The sequence below is a fragment of the Artemia sp. Qi Xiang Cuo genome, chromosome 19 (genome assembly GCF_049724085.1).
Source record: "Artemia sp. Qi Xiang Cuo chromosome 19, ASM4972408v1, whole genome shotgun sequence".
Classification (NCBI taxonomy): Eukaryota; Metazoa; Arthropoda; class Branchiopoda; order Anostraca; family Artemiidae; genus Artemia; species Artemia sp. Qi Xiang Cuo.
Window position 1 is genome coordinate 32,603,324 of NC_142812.1, and position 20,426 is coordinate 32,623,749.

A 20,426-nucleotide genomic window follows, 5' to 3' on the forward strand; every position below is an offset into this window, starting at 1 on the left:
TCTCGGGTATTTTGCGATTTCTACTGGCCTTTTTTGGCTTTTGTGTGTGCTCCCTTTTAATTCGATTCTTTGGATCTTATGGAATGCCATGGCGTATCTATCACTCAGTTTTCCAGTAATTTGAGGTGTATCTGAATAATTTTGACATTTTTGTTGTTGTCTTTGTACCCCTTTTACTCATACCCTCAAATTTTTTTTTTCAAGGAACACTAAGCTGTTTTAACGTTATTTTGCGTGTTTGTTTGAACCATATATTGAACTTGTTAATTATTCAATAAATTATTTTTCTAATGAAAGCTGAGAGGGTATCCTATCAAGGTGGTATCCAGAGGGGGGGGGGGTAGGGAGGTATTATATTTAAATGATATAGCTCGAATTTTATTTATTGAAAGCAGGGATCCCAAAAAGTTTATTTTTTTAATTTAAAGCAGAGACGGCAGCCTATCAAGTTGGTATCCAGAGGGGGGGAGGGGGGTATTGAGCTATCATATTTAAATTATAACACCCCGATTTTTTTTTAAAGCAAGGTTATCAATAAGTTAATTATTTTTTTTTTATTTAAGCAGAGACGGTATCCTATCAAGAGGGTATCCAGAAGGGGGGGCATAGGGAGTTATTATATTTAAGTGATAGTACCTTGATTTTTTTTTCTATTGAAAGCAAGGATGCCAAAAAGTTGAAAAGTTGACAAAATTAACAAGATTTTCGTGAGTTATACTTGATACAGCACTTGCATGGTTATAACGTCCAAAGGGAAAGGGACATATGCGGCCATTCCGTTTTTTTTTCCTATTGATGAAACGGGTTTACTTTCAAAACATTAATTCATGTGTACCAGGTAGATTCACACTAAAACGAATTGGTGTGACGAAAGCGATATCGACATCTCCACCTAACGTTGCGCTCGAGTAACAATGGCGCCCTTGGTCCAGTGCCCAAGTTACATTAAAAGGCCAGGTCATAATAAAAGCTTTCAATTTGGGAGGTTCAAGGAGGAGTCTTTGACAGTCTTATGACTTCAGGGTACTAGATGTTGCAACGTTCTTACGTATCTACAGTGGTTTAGAAAATTTGATCACCCCACAAATGATTACCAAAAATATGCACAAATGTAACATTTGGAATATTATAACACTTTGTTCAAAGCTTTGAAGAAAAGCAAAAAAGTCTAAACACCCCTAACTACGCTTGAAAGCTATTTTAAAAAGAAACTCTTTGAAGATTTCCATGGAAATGACCATAGCAGAAGCTTTGAGCCTGGGTGGGGATCAAAGAGGTGTCTAAGTATTTTGGCCACAGGTGACTTATTGTTGCGACTTTCTTAAATTTGGTAATTCTTGTCAGCATTTGGAAATCAAAGCTTAAACTCAATAACTGATACTAAGTGTCCTAACATTTTGCCTGGATTAAAAGTGACGAACTAGGATGAACATTTCAACATCTTCCTGGAGCTACTTCAGTCTGCATATTATTTCATTTAATTACACTTAAAACGGATGAGCTTTTCATTTTTTACCTAAGAAAATAGCTGGCACTTCATTTTTCTTCATAGCAAATAAACTATTAAGTGTTTTTTGTGTCATTGTAATTGAAGTGTTCTCATGTGAAGCGTTCATCATGTATTTTTCAATTTGATAAATTTACTCCTTTTAGATACAGTTTATAATTTGACTGATATCAGGTATTTATCAGTGTATAATTTGGAATGAATCCCCAAAAGAAAAAATGAATAATATCCAAAAGAGCAGCCAAAAGCGATAAAAAAAACCAGCAGTTTAGCCTTAGCCTACATGTCATATATTCTATAAAGAAGCCAAAAAAAAATTTTAAATGCTTTTATTTTAAATTGTAATTAAAAACCAGTTTTTAATACAAGAAGGCTTCTTAGGAATCCAAAAGAGCAAAAAAAAACCAATCAATATCAAAGTCGCCCATTTCAGCTGTTTTAAATGTGACAAAACAGATATAGGCAAAGGACATTATGAAAAAATTAAGCTTCTAAGTTCAAAGTTATGTTCAAAGTTTTTACCCAGATAACTGACGAGTTTTGTGATACGGTATTTTGAAGTTTTATATGCAGTAATGCTCGATGAAAAAAACTACTATTTTTGATAATTATTTATGTTAAGAATACATAGGTAATAGATACTTCAACTACTCGTATTATGCAAGGGTTATGAAACGTCACAGCCATTTCATTTCTTTCAGACTTCTACTTCCGTTGAGGAATAGAGTAGAAGACCAGTTCCAGCCAGCGACTTGTTAATTTTGGAACTCTTGATTAGGCTTGAATCTGTTGTAAATCTAAGCCGTGATTTGAGAAAGACTAATGAAAATACTAATGTTTGCTGTCAACATTGATCGCGCCGGCGTCTTACCGGCGGCGCGGCGCGGCGTGCTGTTTTTTGCCCCGCCGCCGCCGGTCTTCCCTCATCGGTGCGGCACCGGGATCTACTAGGCTTACTAACTATCAGAATTTTGATTGATAGCATTTTGACCCTGTTCGCACCAAAATTTTATTATTTATTCGCACATAATGGCAGAAATTTGCGATTTACTGTGGCAGTTATGTCGCTTAAAATGGTTATTAGAAATTTAAATTTAGATGAGCTGCTTCTGATATCTTATAACGATTTATTCAAGACGATCATCCCTGGTGAAAAAAGAAAAAAATCCATTATTCTTCGGGAAAATACCAAATTTCCTGCTTTTGAAAATTTGAAACTTTGGTTGTAGACTTTTTGAACATGTGGAATTATTTTAAAGCTCATGGGGAGTTAAACAATTTGGGCATTAAAATGCACTCTTTGAGGTTTCTGGTACCCCCCTACCGCCTACAAAATCACCCACTGCACCTACTTAATAATAATAGCTGGTGCACAATAACGCATCATTGTACATAATTTTATCAAACATCAAGTGAATCAACTTAGTTAAATGAAGCTTCGTTAATGAAACTTATTTTTACATTAAGCCTATTTTTTAATCAATTTAATCAAGCATTCAATGAGTAATTTGAAGGCAAACCAACACTATTCTTAACCAAACTAGATTCTAAAATACTTTTCACCTTAAACTGATTATCGTTTGGATAATCAGAAATGGTTCAGTGCAATTTAAACTTAGATGCGACAGCTAACAGTTTAATGAATATAAAAAAATCAGTATGTTAAAGAGGTATATTTTACCACCAATTCCGCTCTTTCGCCGTTTATTCTTCTTTTCCTTTATTTCTTCTTTATTCTCTTTTTTAAATTGAGTCCACAAATAACGAAAAAAAAAGAAAAAATGCAGATTTTAGATCAGCTGTTCCCGTTTTCAGTTCAGCGGTTTTGAAAGGCAATCAGTAAATAAAAACACGTAAAAATACTAGAATTTCCATAACCTTGAGCAGGCACAAATGCAGAATTTTGTCTCGAAGGAGGGAACATTTAGGAGAGGGAGGAGGTATAACGCTATAAAATTCTTCAAAGTTATAGAGAAAAAAGATGTTGTCGGGAAAACTACAGAAGTAATATTCTAGGGGTCACTCGGCTGAAGATATGTTTCTGATTATCCATTAATAAGTGAGATGGAAATTATGTTATATTGATAAACCAGCTCTTTGGAATTACTACAGGAACTCTACCTTTAATATGTACAAAATTTTCCTTTGCCAGAACTTGGGATCTTCTATTTGCTTAATTTCTTTTTCTTATTTTTCTATTTTACTGACTGGAAAATAATTATTTTGGGTATGGCTTTGGAAAAATAGAAAAAGAAAGAAAAACATATTGCCCTTAAGAGATGAAAAAAAAAACACTTCAACTTCATGACACGTGATTTTGAAATTGCCGTAATACTGCCCGTTTCAACTGCCTCAAATAAAAGATTCTTTTCAACGCTTAAGGGGGTTAAAGCGTATCTTCGAGCAAATATGACTGACGAGTGACTTAGCGATTTATTAGTTAGTGCAACTCAGCAAGAAAAGCCGAAAAGACTGAACATAATAATGCCGTCGACAAGGTTTCTGCCAAGAAGCAATGGTATTTCCCATTAGAATAGTGGCTCTTCAATTATACTTGAGTCGCATTGCAAACAAAATTATGATTATCTTTTTACTTAATATGTTTATGTATTTCAATTCGTGAATGCAGATTTGTTGTATATACCTAATTATTCATAAAGCATAAGTTGCCTACTGCTCAATTGGGCTTAATTATCCTATTGTTAGGAGTTTAGGTAATTCCCGTCACTTTCAAATGGTGGTTGAGCCATGAAATTTCCCCCCCCCCCCCAAAAAAAAAAACAAACACTTTTTTCTGAATTTAAACCACTGGTTTAATTTACTACTTGTTCTCTTCTGCTTTAGCATCTTGACAGCAAAACGGGAAGAAACATTCCCTTCCTCTTCTTCCTTGAAGCCTTCCGAGCCATTGGATGTCTCTCTGAAAAAGTCTTCAAAAGGCATTGCAAGTTCCTTTACCTCAGTCTTTTCAAAAAATGTAAGTTACTTTCTTTTTATCTCCTTTTCTTCCTTATTTGTTTCACGTGATTTGTTTTATAATAATGCGAGTTGGCTACCCATAGCGTTTAACGGGAGCCATTTTTCAGAATATCCTGCGTGAATAGTGACTAGATGCCATTGTAGTGATTGGTCTAGGAGGGTGTGGGGGGGGTAGACGCAAAAGAGGGCAAGTAACCTAAGAATTAACTAAAATAATTAACCTAAGAATAACCTAAAAAAGAGGATGAAAAAAATACGGTTTGCAACTTTTAAGCATGAAAATTCATCTTTTTTTGTCCAGAGTTCAGAGTTTATTAACCAATAAATACAAATTGGAAATACAATACTCTTATTCCCCCTCAAAAGGCTACATGACCAGGGATACAAGGGGGATACAAAAAATACAATATAAGCAAGAACCAAAAAAAGAGAAAAATAGCCAAACAACATATAAGATTAAAAAGAGCCCATATCTGAGACCTGGGAGTCAAAGCGCAGAGAAGACTACCATAAACCATGAAATAAACACTCCGGGGACATCAAATCCACAGAGAAACAAAATATATATAAATTAAAACAAAATGCTATTCTATTTGATTCTTAACTGATTTTTCTATTTCTAACTGATTTGATTTTGATCTGATAAGAAAATTTGACTTGCCAACATTCAAGGCCAAGTAATTCACATCAAACTATAAAATTACTCTCTCGAATATTGCCACAAGGTTAGACGTGATGTCACATCCCGTCTTCCCAAGGGCCCCAAGAGTGGTATCATCAGCAAAAGCAAAGAGACAATCTTCATTAGAAGTAGTATTGGAACATGAAGGAAGATCAAAATGACACAGCTTGCAGCATGCTAAAGGTCTGGTGTTTTGACTGACGAAATGAGATCATTAACATAAATCAGAAATAAAATGGGGCCAAGAACAGATCCCTGAGGGACGCCATAATCCACTTCAGAAGGGCTCCGGCAAAGTGGATCAATTGAAATAGCCTACCAGAAAGATACGATTTAAACCAAGAAAAAGTATTTGATCTTATACCAATATGCGATAGTTTCCAAAGAAGAATCCGATGGGTCAAAGAATCAAAAGCTTTGCGAACATACAAAGATATAGCTACCGGGATAAGATCAGAATCTATTGCCGAATGAATGAAATTCAAGAGAGCTGTGCAAGCATGCTCTGTAAAGTGATTCGCTCGGAATCCGAACTGGAAATCATGCAAAAAACGGTTCGCCTCCAGAAAACTAAGAAGATAGTATAGCCCTCTCAAAAATTTTGCCGAAAGCAGATAGGAGAGAAATTGGCCTTTAATTAGCAGGATCACTCCAAGAACCACCTTTATACAGCACTGTAACCTTAGCTCGTTTGAGATATTCAGGGAAAATTTCTGTCTCGAAAGACAGATTGACAAGCTCAGCCAGGGGTAAAAGCGAAAGGCAGAATGGCACGGATAACCATTGTAGAAATTCTTTCTGGCCTTGGTTAAATATATTTCAAAGAAACGACCAAATGCAAGTCAATATAAAGAGTCCAACCCATACTACGGCATCCCCAACAAGCGATGCGTTGAAGGTTTCATCGGTGCCATCTCCGAAAAATTGGCAAGCCCATACTACGGTATCCCCGGCAAGCAATGCGTCATCAGCGCCTTCTCTGAAAAATTGGCAAGCTGAGGTACTACTTCGGAAACATAGACAACCCCTCAGTGTAGGGTGCTGGAACGTCTGATCGATGAAATGCTTAACGATCCAGTCGTTTATCGCTGGGGAATTATTGCGTTACAGCATAGACATAATATGCGTTTCAGAAACTCGAATCAACGGCATTGTGGAAGGCTCAGAGATTAGAACTCTTGAGGACGACGCTTCTTTCTCCTTTTTCAACTCCGGATCCCTAGATTGATCTGCGTATGGTGGAGTGGGCATCATTTTAAGCCCCCTATCAGAGAAATCACTTCTAGAGTAGGAACTCATCTCACATAGATTAGCAAGAGCACAATTCAAAGGCCACCTGTTCAACATATCAGTTATTGTAGTTTATACTCCAACTGGAGACGCACTGGAGAGCGAAGCAGATCTTTTTTTTACCAAGTTCTAACTTGTACGCTTAAGAAAGTCCCAAAACGAGACCTCATCTTTATTGGAGGTGACTTTGACTTTAACGCCAGAATTGGGGGAAAATATCCAATGCTGAGTCTTTCATTGGCCTCTTCGGTCTTGGAGCTAGATGTACCAGGGGATCAAGACTTTTTCACTTTGCCATGACGAATGATTTGGTCATTACCAATTCCTTATTCAAACACAAGCCCAGCCACAGAGCCACATGGCATTCAAGAGATGGTAGAGCAAAAAGCCAGATTGATTACATCCTATATCCCCTATTGGAAATCAATGGCTACGAATAGTAGATCGTACATTGGAGCAGACACTGGCTCGAAACATGGGTCGGGTCATCTTCTAGTCAAGTTAGATCTAAAGTTACGACTTGCCGCACGCCCCAAGAGGAAACCTCCACGAAGATTTGATACCAATCGCTTCGATGATCCTAATATACGACAGGCATTCTGTTTAGAGTTGTCTAGCCGCTTTGAAGCTCTCCAAGTGCATGAAGAGCAAACTCAAAGTTTGGATGAAGACTGGTTGACCATACGCAATACAATCCATGATGCTACAGAAGCTACGATAGGATACCGCAAAAGACGATCCAAAAAATTGATATCAACACGCACAATTCGGTTGGCTGAGCACAAGCAACAGATGTCGGACAGAAAATCGGAGTTGTTCAAACGCCTGAGAAGAGAATGCCACCAGTCGGCTAAGAATGATAAGAACCAGTACTGGAGAAAATCGTTGAAAATATGGAAGCTGCTGCCTCTAGATCGGACACCAGGAAGATGTATCAGCTCCTAAAATCAATCAGGAGTAAATCACATAATCCTACCAGTGCATCCACGAAGATGAAAACGGCAATTTACTCTCGAATAATACCGAAATAATAAATCGCTGGAAGGAGCACTTTGACAAACTACTTAACCATCACCAACTCTCCACAGCAATGGATGATAATCAGCACTGCCTTAATCCAAGTCATAGCCCTGATGACCTGCAGGAACCAAACTCAACCAGCAGTATTTACAATGACGTGAACTTGGCTCCCCCCACGTTAAATGAAGTCCAACAAGCAATCAAATGCCTTAAAAGCAATAAAACCCCTGGTCCTGATGCCATTCCGGCTGAACTTTACAAGTTTGGAGGGACAGCACTTGTCTGCAGGCTTCATAAACTAACCTGTCGTATATGGGAAGAAGAGATGGTTCCACAGGATTCGGGAGACTCTATCATCCTTCCAGTCTTCAAAAAAGGGCTAAAGACAAAATACAGCAGTTATCGCGGGATTTCTTTCTTCTGCATCGCTGCAAAAATATTTGCCAAAGTGCTACATCATCGTTTTCGTATCCAGCACATCGTAAAGAGAAGGCCCAATCAAGCGGGATTCCGCCCAGGCATGGGAACAATTGACCAGCTATTCGTCTTAAGACAAACTCGTGAACACAGGGCAAAACACCAGAAACCAACAGTGTCTCTATTCATAGATTTTATTACAGCTTTTGATTCTGTTCTAAGGGATGGAATCTGGAAGGCCATGACAGAGAATGGAATACCAGGCAAGATGGTCAGACTTATCCAAGCATACTACCAGCATACGCGAGCCCACATTCAGATCGGTGGAGAACTCTTCTCTATGTTCCAAATTGATTTTGGTGTCCGACAGGGATGTATATTGTCTCTCGTCTTATTTAATTTCGTGATCGACTGGATTCTGACCAGAGCAATAAAGACCTTTTCAGCCATTGAAATAAGTCCCAATTTTGTGATCACCGATCTGGAATACGCCAACGATATTTGCTTGTTAGCTCAATCTCGTTCAGGAGCCCAATCTGTGCTATAAAAGGTAGCTGAAAAATCCTCTCTGGTCGGCCTGAAAATGAACTCCTCGAAGACAAAAGTCATGGCGTCAGGTATATCATCTCAAGACCCCCTAATTTTACTAGAACAGTTGCCCATAGATGAGATACATGAATTCAAGTACCTAGGCTCTCTGGTAGACCCAATAGGAGGATGCACATCCGAAATTCAGTCAAGAATCGCTTCAGCAACTGGAGTCTTTACCTAGGTAGATCACTCTCTATACAATCAGAAAAATGTTCGCTTGGACATAAGACTGATGATATGTCTGATCCTTGTTCAACCTCTCTTATTTTATGGTTATGAGACGCAAGCTATAAGAGCATACAACATTCAAGCCCTCAACGTATTTAACCATTCATGTTTAAGGAGAATCATTGGCATTAAGCTCCGAAATCGTTTCAGCAACGTCGAACTCCGCAAAATCTGCTATCAGCATTCTGATTTGGTCTCTATAATTAAACAAATAAGACTCCGATGGTTCGGCCATACACTTCGCCACCCACACCACACCTTTTTCAATAAAGCCCTCAGATGTACACCTCTTTCGGGATGTAAAAAGCGACATAGGGGACAAAAGAAAACGTGGCTCGCCTGAATCAAGGCTGACCTAGACTCAATCGGTGGCTTCAAGAAGTATGGACGAAGGTGGGAAAAGTCCTGGCTCGATTTGATTCAGCCACTCGCAAACGACCGAGACTCTTGGCTTACTACAATGACGAAGCTACTGGACGCCAGGGAGAGTGGAGATGCTTGAGTTCTGCTACAAGTACAAGTAACCTTTTCCGGCACGAATCATGAAATCGTCAGAAACTCCCGCTTTTTTGTGTTTCCTATGTCCCTGGGCTTAGAAACCAACAAATATCGAACTCCAAAAAATTTATTCCAACTATGAAATGAAATATAAGGTGGTTTCTGGTAGAGACCACTTTGGCACATCTGCAAATGCACAATGGAACTTTGCAAACTGAACCCTGCCATTTTGGGCGATGGGGCTCAATCTTTGTACTACTTTGAGCACATCTTCCTGAAGTACCCTAAACAGGTAAGTGCTTTGATTTATCCAATCTCTTTTCTTGAGGAACGTAAGGCTAGAATTTGGGGGTAACTTCCGATTTTCTGGATGGCCGACCTCTCTCACCCTTGCACGAATAACTTCCAACCAAACCAGCGACAATGCGACATCTAAAGTCCTTCAACCTCATCTTGTTAGCATCTGGTATAGTGGACAACTTGAATAAGACAAAGGCATTGACCGTTGTAATGTCGAAGAAGTGCCACAGTAGGCGATGCCACCACTTTCTGCTTATTTTGTCTATCGCATAGAGGGACTTCAACACATCAGATTTGTCGACGCAGCCCATAAGCTTGTTGTACTCGACGACCGCGTTTGGGCATGGAACTTGGGTAACAGATCCACCTTTCTCCTTCCTACCGATCTGTGTCAATTCTCATCATTTATGGATCGTCGGAAGAAGTTGTATACATCGTTCGTCCTTCCAGCGTACACAGTGGATTCCATCTGACGACACAGCGTAGTCCGAATCACCTTGTTTTAGCTCTTTTTCGGCTTTTAGTTTGGGTAGACCTTTACGGTTTGCACGAACTGTACCACAACAGTAGAGATCGTTGTTCTTAATTTTTTTCATGAGGTTTACTGAACTTGTCAAAATAAATGTGATAATTTTTGCCTTATAATCCCGTCGTAAGATCTATAACTACTCGTTCTACAAGTCCCTACTCGGTAGTGTCAGCTAACTCCCCAATGTATACTTGAAAATCACAAACAAAACCGTGCATGTGTGCTCTGACCCAGATCTCGTAGCCTCGTTTTATGGGCTTCATATGCATATACTATTTGAAAAGCAATGCGACCTTTGAATTTGACCATACTTTCGTCGACGGCCTGCTCTTTGGTAGGCTTGTAAGTCCTTAGAAAGCTTGAACGTAGTTTGTCAGTCATAGGTCTGATCTTGTAGAGCTTGTCATAGTTGTCACTTCTTTTCTGGGGTAAGATCAAATTGTTATTGAGATGAACGTGAGCAAGAAGCCAGCTGAAACGGCTTATATTCATCAGCCCAGAGATGTAATTATCTCTTAGTTCCTCGTGACTTGACTAGAAATCTCGATAAGATGGTACTGTCTTGACACCCTTGAGAATGTTTATAGGTAAATAAAAACTTTCATTTCATCTCGAGTAGTTGGGGTGAACGAAACGCCTTTCTGAGTAACATATAAGTTCGTTTGAAATACGATTTGATCAATCAGGTCAAAATCAAACAGCTTGAGGAAAAAATGAACTGGATTATGTAAAGCTTCTATCCCAGTGGGGCCCGTGGACTCGATGAAGGGCTCGACATCTTTGACTTCAAATGTCTTATTCCAATTCTTCACTATGACTCCAAGGGGAAGAGAATCTTCGTCGTCACTTGCTTCTGGCTCGTCGTTCGCTTCCGTTACTCCGTGCACTGGATTATCGGTTTCGTCGTCACTTGATGATAGCTCTCTAGCCAGTAAGTTGCTCAGTGATTCTGCATTTGAAACTGGAAGGTCCGGAGGCAAATCATCAGCATCATCGTCTGATGACATGTCAAGTTCTGATTTTAGATCTGAGGGTATCTCATCAAATAACTTTGAGATATCCTGTGTCTGCGAAGGACGGCGTGCCATAACGATTTAGCTGAAAAAGAGCAAATTTAATTTGAGATTTTTTGTGGAAATTGCTTGAATTTCATTTTTTTTTTATTTGCTGCCAAAGTGGTCTCAAGCTCAAACCACTCCAAAAAAACAAAAACAAGAAACAACTTTTTAGCATGTACTGTAAGGTGGTTATCGGGGAAGACCAGCCTATCAAGTCCAATATCTCCTTATCGTGCTTCATTTCTGAAACTGTGATACTGCTAACTCGTACTCTACTACACAAAAAGCAAATTGGCAGGAAAACAATATTAAAGATATTATAATTAGCAAGTATTTTGAACTTCCTTACTTTTTCTTAAAAACAGCACGTAGTCCCATCGAAATACTGAACTATGCCTAGCTAGGTGTCAATTAGGCTGCCCATAAAATTTTGCCCGTCAGATAGCATTGCTAGGCATATGCTAGACCGGTGGTTTCTTATTTTAACCACCTAAGGTTCATGGGAAAAAATAAGAAAAGGTGGTTTCACTGAGAAACCACTTAGTCGGAAAGGGTTAAGAGTATTCACGATACGAGCTACCTGAAACTCAGAAACAGAGCTCAAAATCATTGACTTTAAACGTGAGGGTCCAAGATAGGCTCTGAAATCGCAACAAGAAGTTGCAGAGCTCGCAGAGGAAGCAGTTGTCTTCCGTATATTAGCAAAATAAGAGGTAAGCTCTAGCTGAACGTCTTGTTCTCCTTGTACAGTTTCATCATTGACTATCAGCGTTGTTGGAACTAAAGGTAGAGGGGGAGTAGGTCTAAGAACCGAATTAGTAATATACCGTGTCTTCCTAACATCCTTTCCACGCTCAGAAAATTTCCTATGATAATCCTCAGACATGGCCTTCCGACACGGAGAACTAAATATACTTATATAGGCCGCGAACCGTTGATGATGAGCTGCAGATGATGAAGCCATTTTTTTTTTTATTGAATAGTGTAGTAGTAGTCTTAGTTCAATAATTTATTATCATAAATCAGAATACAAAACATTAATCAGTAGCACGCCAAAAGCTCAGCTTACGAAAACTTAATGCGAAAGCTACGCCTACTAAAAGTTGAAAGATAAGTAGAAGTAAATAAACGTATTGAAGTAATTTTTTTTTTATTATTTAGAAGTAAGAATTAGAAAGGTGAAACAACATACGAAATCAAACACTTACAGGTATAATACTATGAGCTGGAACAATATAACCATTTTCTCAAATTTTCTTTTCTAATTGTTATGTTTTGTTATGTTACAAGGAAAAAAGTGTCGCTTTTTAGACAGGTAATTTAAGCTGTTTCTTTTTATAGTAGCTTTCAAATGGCTCATAAGTAGCTCTGTATGGTGCTCCACCGAAAAAGAAGAAGAAGGGAGACATATCAGTGACATACAGACTAAAATATGATTTTGTGCAATTTTGAAGATGGAGGACAGAAAACCTTCAGTTTTGGGAGATTACAGTTATTGCTGCAAAAAAAAAAAAATGTGTTGGTAACACAAAAATAAATTGTCGTTATATCAGAAAAACATAGTGTTTTGAAAATACTCACTTGTGCTACACCAACTTAATTTTGTTGTATTGTATAACCACTTTGCTTTCCCACAAAAAGTAGGGTTGTTTCAAGTTGAGTCAGTGCCAGTTCCAAGTTTGGATTTTTTTAATGTTTAATTCAATGCTGAATATGATCGAAAATTTTTATATTATCCAATTATCTCTAATATTGCACGGGGAATGTCATTATAGCAAGAGTGCTACGAGACTTCTGGATTGTACAAAACTGTTATCTTTTAGATGCCCCAGGCAACGACAGGGATGGATACAAAATTAATGTTTGGGGAGTCCTCCAATAAGAATTGGCTTCTCTCGTTGGTGCTTTTTGCCCCTCCACCTCTGTAACTAGTGCAACTTCTGAGCATCCGGGAGGAGCGCACATGCACAGAAAACCAACTTTCGGCCATGGGCAATGATACCAAATATTATGTATTGCTAGTTAATTCTATCTTAAGATTTAGTTTATTATAGATGTCAGTCAGAACTGAAAACCCCACTGTTTCTCGACCAGAGGATGGTCTGTTTGATCTTGATGGCTTAGACCTTGCAGACGAAGCAGTCGAATCGGCAGTGGAAGCTACCGAAGTTTTAATGAATACTAGCAAAGACGATATTGATGAGGAAGGTTTGCATCTTTATGTTTTCTATAGTGATTGTCTCCTATTTAGAAGCTGAAAATGAAGCTTTGAAAAATAAGATTTTAAAACTAAACCAATTTTTCTATATATTGCTTCATAAATAGAGATGGACAATTATTTTGAGAAAATTGATCGATAGCTGAATCTTAGTCAGTTCTCTCTCAATGCCAATCGTTTGCTGTGTTACCACAGAACTTGAAAACTTAGTATTTTTGTACTTCCCAGGTATGGTTAGACACCTCTATGCTTTATGAACTAAATACGCCTTTACAACAATGCCAGCAAATGAAGACCTAATAAATGACTCTTAGGAGCACAATAACTCATTTTCAGAAAAAAAGGTCATATATGCCCTTTTTAATAGGGGGGATACTTGATATACAGTCTATTTCCTAATCTGTTCCTTGTTCTTCTGATGATTTTTTATGTCAAAATAAAATACCTCTTTATAGAAACTACTCTGTTAATTAAGTGTTTATTATTTCAGTAAATATGCCGAGAATAAATAATAATTCATTTCAGAAGGATGAATCTAATGTTTTTGCTCCTGGATTACAACTATCGTTGTTATTTAATAACTCGAGGGGAATTATAGGTATTGCAAAGATGTATATTTTGGGATTTTTTCTAAATGAATTTTCATTTCATTTTTCCTGGACCCTCCTTTTGCTGGCACTGTGGTTGGGGATATCTTGAGAGGTTGCCAATCCAAAAGCGTTTAATAGGGTTCAATGCAGGATGTAATCACTGTCTTGAACTGCATAACAGGAATCCTTTTGACGTATCAGTAGACATAGACATAGACATAGGTTTATTAAGATCGAACAGCGTAGCCATGGCTAATTTATGTCGTCTTTACAACAATATGAAAAAAAAAAATACAAATAACACTATAAAAACACTAACACGTGAATTCAAATAACACTAAGTCTTGTTGTATGCTTCAACGAAAAAGGGGACAAACGTGTTTTTGTAGCGGTTGGTCCTGCAGACAGGGGGTTGTAGCTTCGACTGGGATCTGGTTCTTTGGTTAACAGAAGCATCAGGTGGGAGGATCAGTCTGTGATGGGGCGAAGATAGCAGTGACTTGCCGAGGGACATGATCAGTGATAATCGTCTGTCGCTGAGAGATTCAAGGTTCAGTTCTTGCAAGAGTTTGTTGTAGTCGTCACTTCTGTTACCAACGATTATGTTAACAGCTCGTTTCTGCAAAGATTCAAGGTCATCGCAAAGGTAGTGGGTGCTCTGGACAAAAGGTCCCCAGACAGCGACGGCATATTCGAATAGAGGTCTCACTTACGTAATATAGGCATTTTTTAGGCTTTGAGTGTCGCAGCCAAACCTGCGCATCAGGACTAGGGTCTGAAGTGATGCATTGCCAGCCTTAATAACCTTCTCCACGTGTTCGGTGAATGTGCAGTCCATCGATAATGTGACTCCGAGGATTTTTGCAGATGGAACAATAGGGAAAGGGACTTGCGGGAATTCCAGATCACGTTTTAAGGGGCAAAACCTGAGGATCGTTGATTTATCTGCATTCAGTGTCAACTTGTAACGTTCACAGTCCTCAGAGAAGGATGCCAGAAGGGTCTCGCTGAACTGACGTTCGATTACACCTTCTCTCACGAGGTATTTGAGGACAAATGATAAATCGTCGACGAATTTGAGTCGCTCTTCTAAATTCTGAAGGAGGAAGTTGATGAGGGAGATAAATATGAAACCAGCAAGTCTTGTACCCTGAGGGGCTCCACAGGTAAGTTTAGACCAGTATGAGATCAAGTCACCTTCAAACAATGGAAATACACACTGCATTCTGTCCTGAAGGAAGCTCATCACTAATGCAAGAGACCGCTTCTGTGCGCCCATTGCTCGCATATTTTTTGCTGCCGTAAGATGACAAATCAGGTCAAATGCCTTCCTGAAATCGGCGAGAGCTAGGTCGATGAAGGTACTGCCCTTGTCAAGCCACTTAAAGATAATGTCAACTACGCGTACGAGGTATATCGAGGTATTGCAACCTTTGCGCCGCCATACTGGTAACGGTCTATGTTTTCCCGCGTTTGCTTGAGCAATTCACGCAGGATGAATGACTCGGTGACTTTTGCAAAGGTAGATGTGATTGATATCGGTCGTAACTCGTTGCAAGATTTGGGTGTTTTAGTCTTCGGTATAACACGCACAAATGCGCGTTTCCAGCACGACGGGAAAGTTGACTGGGCGAAACATTCGCTGATGATATGTCCAAGTGGCTTGGCGAGGAAAAGAGAGAACTCTCGTATTAACCTTATACGCAGCTCTTCAGGAAAAGAGCTACTGGATGGACACAACTTGTTCAGCTCTTTGAAAACTTGATAATCAACTATTTCGATTTCACCTTCGTCAGGGCATTTTGACAGTAGATTCTCTATTTCAGTGTTAGTTGGGGCAGGAAAGGATGTACAAATGTCAGTAAAGTAATTGTTGACGTCATTTGCACTCACGAGTGACCCATCATCGTTCAGAATACGGATACTGGATGATACTGTTTTTCCAGCAATCTGCCTCACTAGACGGTGCCATTTACGGGGATCTTTTTTTATTTCAGTGTCCAAAAGGGATTTTCCGAAGGACTTTCTTGCCTCGCGACAAAGGCTAACGATTTTGTTTCTTAATAGTCGTAACGACGTTGCGTCACCACTGGACTGCCTTACAGTGGTTTTTTCGCGAATCAGCTGTTTTATTTTTGGAGTGATCCAGGGCTTGTCAGATTTGCTCACGACAAATTGCTTTTCTGGGAAAATTTCTAAGTATTTCTCATAGAGTAGGGACTTAAATATTTCTGCTTTCCTGTTGACATCGCTTTCGTTGTATACTTCGCTGAAGCAGTGAGTACCGACCCACATTCCGTACGTATTAATAGCAGACCTCGTGATAGGTCTCCGGAGTACTTTTATTTTCTTAAGCTTCCTGATTTCACTTTTTGCCTTCATCAGCAGAGTGTGATGGTCTGATTTGCCCAAAGGCCCGTTCGAAGACACGTCTTTGTAATATGGAGCAAGGTTTGTAAGAATAAGGTCAAGGGTGCTCCCGGTCACATGGGTGGGTATCTTGACCACTTGTGACATACCCAGCGTATTAGCAAGCCATTGTTTCTTTGTTTGGTTGAAGTCACTAGCTATTATGAAGCCCGGGCGGCTATACCGCTGACGTAATGTGTCTAACGTAGACTGAAGGTAGGATACCAACAGCCGTCTGTTCTTGGCGCTTTCAGGATAGTAGATACTTGCAATAATGATGCAAGAGACATCTCGTGGTAAATTTTTTGGCTTGCATAATGCCCAGATCGCTTCATGGTTAGGGTCATTGAAGTTATCTAAATATTTGCAGGGGATATCATCACGTACATACAGGGCAACACCTGCGCCAATCCTGTCTGTTCTAGTGTTCAAGAAAGTCTTGTAACCAGCCATCCTTCCACTTGTTTCATCGAGCTGCCATGTTTTGGTAATTGCGGCGATATGGATATTATTCTGACGTAGAATGACATCTAACTCATCTACTTTATTCGTTAGTGAGCGGACGTTGCTCAGAAGGAAGTTTGGAAGTTGGTGTTTAAAAGAAAGAACCTGCGGAGATAATACTGGAGGACAATCAGACCCAAAATCATTGGTAGGAGCATTGTTGTCAGGGATCAGCCGGGGCGGGAGGCTCACGCGCAGGATTGGGACTAAACACCTCTCACGCTTAGGCTTTTGGCTGGCCAAACGTCCGTAGGTGACTAACACATCAATCTTAAATTTCTTTCTGCCACCTCTGCGTCCTCTTCTTGTTCGCTTGCGAAAGAAGGGAACGTCATCTATATTTTTATAAATTCTCCGTGTGACGAGTGTGGCTATGACAGATGGCGCTAAAACAGCAAAAGAAATGAAAGTACCTTTTTTGCAGTGATCAATCCAGTTTCCAGCAGCAGTCTCAATCGAAAGGAATAGCACTATTTATGCAGTTTTGATTAATACCACATTCATTGCAAAAGCAGAAATATTTCAAGGCACTGAACAAGTTAAACTAGGATAGAACAACCTGCAGCCTCAATGGCGCAAGAGCCATCTATCGTATCAAGTAATCAGTAAATTACTTGCCACAAATAAAAAAAAATAGTTCTTTACGCCATGTGTTCAGTGCAAGCCACTATATAATAAGGTGAAATGCACTAGGGGGAAAACTATCATGGTTTTTGGTACTTGCCATTTTGCGTTTTATTGCTCCAAAGAGTTTCTGCCATTGCTAAATAACCCGTTAGGACTTAAGCTACGGTAGACAAATCGAAATTTCCGTTTGGGCTAAAATTTCTCATATATATTTCAGGTAATCACGGAGATGGTGTAGCCATTCCTCAGTCATTTACAGTTGGTAGCATTGCCAAATCCTTGCCAATGGGTGTCCCACAGAAAATGCTGGGAAAAGTTGTTGATATTGACCTTGATGCGGTAAGTCCTGCCCCCCCCCCCTCTTTCTTACTCTCTTTCTTTCTCGGGCTCTCTTTAAGTAATGAACAGTGCATAAAAAGAAATGATCCTTTTTATGTGATATGCCTCATCTCCCTTTAAATTTTTAACGTACAGGCGTATGTACAGTATATCTACACTGAGGTGTTCATTAGACCAGGGTCTGTTGTAGTAAAATTAAAGTCTGAAATTTATTCTTGAAAGATCTGTGGATTGGCTGGAACAAATTTGAGAAGAAAGGGGTAAAAATTAATGTTGGTAGTAGTCTTCACAATAGAAAGTTCGAATTCTTTTCGGTTACCATATAGCAATTCCGGAATTTCGTCCAACAATTAAATAGACTGTATGTCAGTCACAACGCTAATAAAAGTTGTCTCGGTTTTAGCTTATTTACCGTGATCTAAATGTTACTTATCTGGATTGATGGAGAATTAATCAGAGAATAAGTACGGATCTTCCATGAGAATGATATTCAGACTAGTGTGTAAGCTGGAACCGGTAAATTCTGGAAAAGGATGAAATATACAAAAATTATAGAAAGGTCCAAGATACGTGGTTTAGCGGAAAATGAACCTTTGAATTTTGAGATTTTCGGGGAAAATCAATAAATATTAGCCTATAGCTCCTGGGCTATACGAGATATCGGAAAAAATTGAACATATTCTATGAGAAGACTATGTCAGGAACAAAATGAGATGTCACGCCACTACATCGGAGTGGTACAACCTTAGAAAAAAAATAAACAGTCTGTACACGTTTTATAGGCCTAAAAAGAGTGTTTTTTTTGCTTTTACAAGATCAAGCCGTGATCTCCAGCTTTGGCACCACCCATATTCAGATTCAGCGTGGTCGATATAGTCGGAAACAGTTGTCAAACTGACTGTGTTTTTCTGTTCACATCAACCCAGAAATAAGCGAGATACGCTTTAGTGGCGCCCGGACTATAATGTGAGTTAAGAATAAATGAGTCGTTTTTCGGTTTTCTCAAAAGAGAAGTCGATACTTTAATAGTCCCTGATATAAACCTTGAACCACCTTCCCAATCACATATGCTAACACGTCAACAACCCCTTAGGTGTCAAAGGCCATTTGCAAGAAATGTAATTGTTAAGATCAGAAATCAGGCGACCTCGTTTTTCGATGTATTTAATTGCTGGTTCATTTGTTTCAGCGAATGAAATTTTCTTTTTTATTTCTTCAGTTAAAGTTAGTATCCGCCGATGGTCGTTAAGAATTTTTCGATTTTGTGCAAATCGTGGATATTGGCGAATAACTTATTTCATTGTTGTTAGGTAATTGATTTTAATTCTTATAATTTTTTCTTTTAAAGTTTTTTATTTATCTTTTAATTTTTTGGCTGTTTTTTTTCATTGATTTTGTTGACTTTCCGCGTTTATTTTTTGTTTTTTTCTTCGGCATTTTCCTTGTTTATATTATTTTGTTCGCGCTGAAGAAGAGAGGCGGTTGTTTTCTCGAAATATTCGCTTTGTTTGTTTCTTCAGTATTTTCGTTTGGACTTTAAAAACCCAAGTTTTGATCGTTTTCTTTTTTATGACCATATAGACTTGTTTTTTACGTTCATTCGTAATGAAATTCATCTCAATTTCTTTTTAGACGCCTGAAGATACAGCTGATATACCTGTCTCTATGCAAGCAATATCTCAAAGTATCCATGGTGACGTCTTGTGGGAACGGCCAAGACCTCGTTTGAATACTATGAACTAATTCTAACTCCCTTTTGGACTAGAAAGTTCGACGAAAGAAGTGATATCTTTGAATATTTTTTGAATCTTCGTTTGTTGCGATCGTGATACAAAGGAATTATTGTAAAAATCCGCTGAAAAAATAAATCAAGACCTTTGAATAACCTTTTATTATGTGTTAATTTTGAGTTGCATTCGATGTATGCCAGGGAATTATATACGTTTCAGCTAACATACAATGGCTAAGAATGGCCAACGCACATTCTGACAATTCTCTAACTATATATGGTCACTTTTTGCGTAAAAAATTTACTTAAAATGCGAGAAGTGCTTTAAATAAAAAAAAAATAAAAATATGCAATGGTTGAAAGATTTATTGATTTGTATCCGGTAATCAAACATTTGCAAAATGTCAAATGCCATTTATCTTAAGATTTCTTTTTTCTTTGCATTCTTTGCATTCTATCGTCAAATATAATTTATCAATGAGCCAGTTTGATCGTAGTTAGGAACATAGACTAAGTGGCTGAGAGCAAGTTATGCCCGCGTAGCTGATTCATTGTGATTATGCGTATTCTTAACACAGGAGCTTTGGGCCATCTAGCGTAATTAATCTCATTTCTTTCCGGATCTGTCTTGATTTGATGCTAGTTATTTACAATAAAAGTGCTACCGTTTAATTCAACTTGCTTTTAGTAATTAAAAAGTAACTATATCGGATATAATCAGCCTCGCCCTCTCTTATCTTTTGTGATAGATTCCTATGAAAACTAAAAAACCTTTAAATTTGACGTCATGATAACAAACATGTAAGGGCTGGAGTTCCAAACGAGTCCGACAATATTGAGGGGACAAAACGACAATATTCAAATAAAAGCAACTTGAGGGGACATTGGTGATGGCTGAAGGCTCGAGCGAG

General features: G+C 38.6%; 1 protein-coding gene across 3 annotated transcripts in view; it reads left to right on the top strand.

The window, feature by feature from the left end:
• The window catches only part of LOC148940745 (uncharacterized), a 35,834-nt gene extending 16,163 nt beyond the window's left edge, over nucleotides 1-19,671 (top strand). For all 3 annotated transcript variants that reach the window (XM_089104965.1, XM_089104964.1, XM_089104966.1), the window contains 4 exons: nucleotides 4,352-4,484; nucleotides 13,154-13,307; nucleotides 17,665-17,786; nucleotides 19,419-19,671. In XM_089104965.1, coding sequence (XP_088961091.1) covers nucleotides 4,352-4,484; nucleotides 13,154-13,307; nucleotides 17,665-17,786; nucleotides 19,419-19,529 — 520 coding nt within the window. In that variant the 3' untranslated portion in view covers nucleotides 19,530-19,671. The remainder of the gene's footprint in view (nucleotides 1-4,351; nucleotides 4,485-13,153; nucleotides 13,308-17,664; nucleotides 17,787-19,418) is intronic.
• The last annotated feature ends 755 nt before the right edge of the window (nucleotides 19,672-20,426 follow it).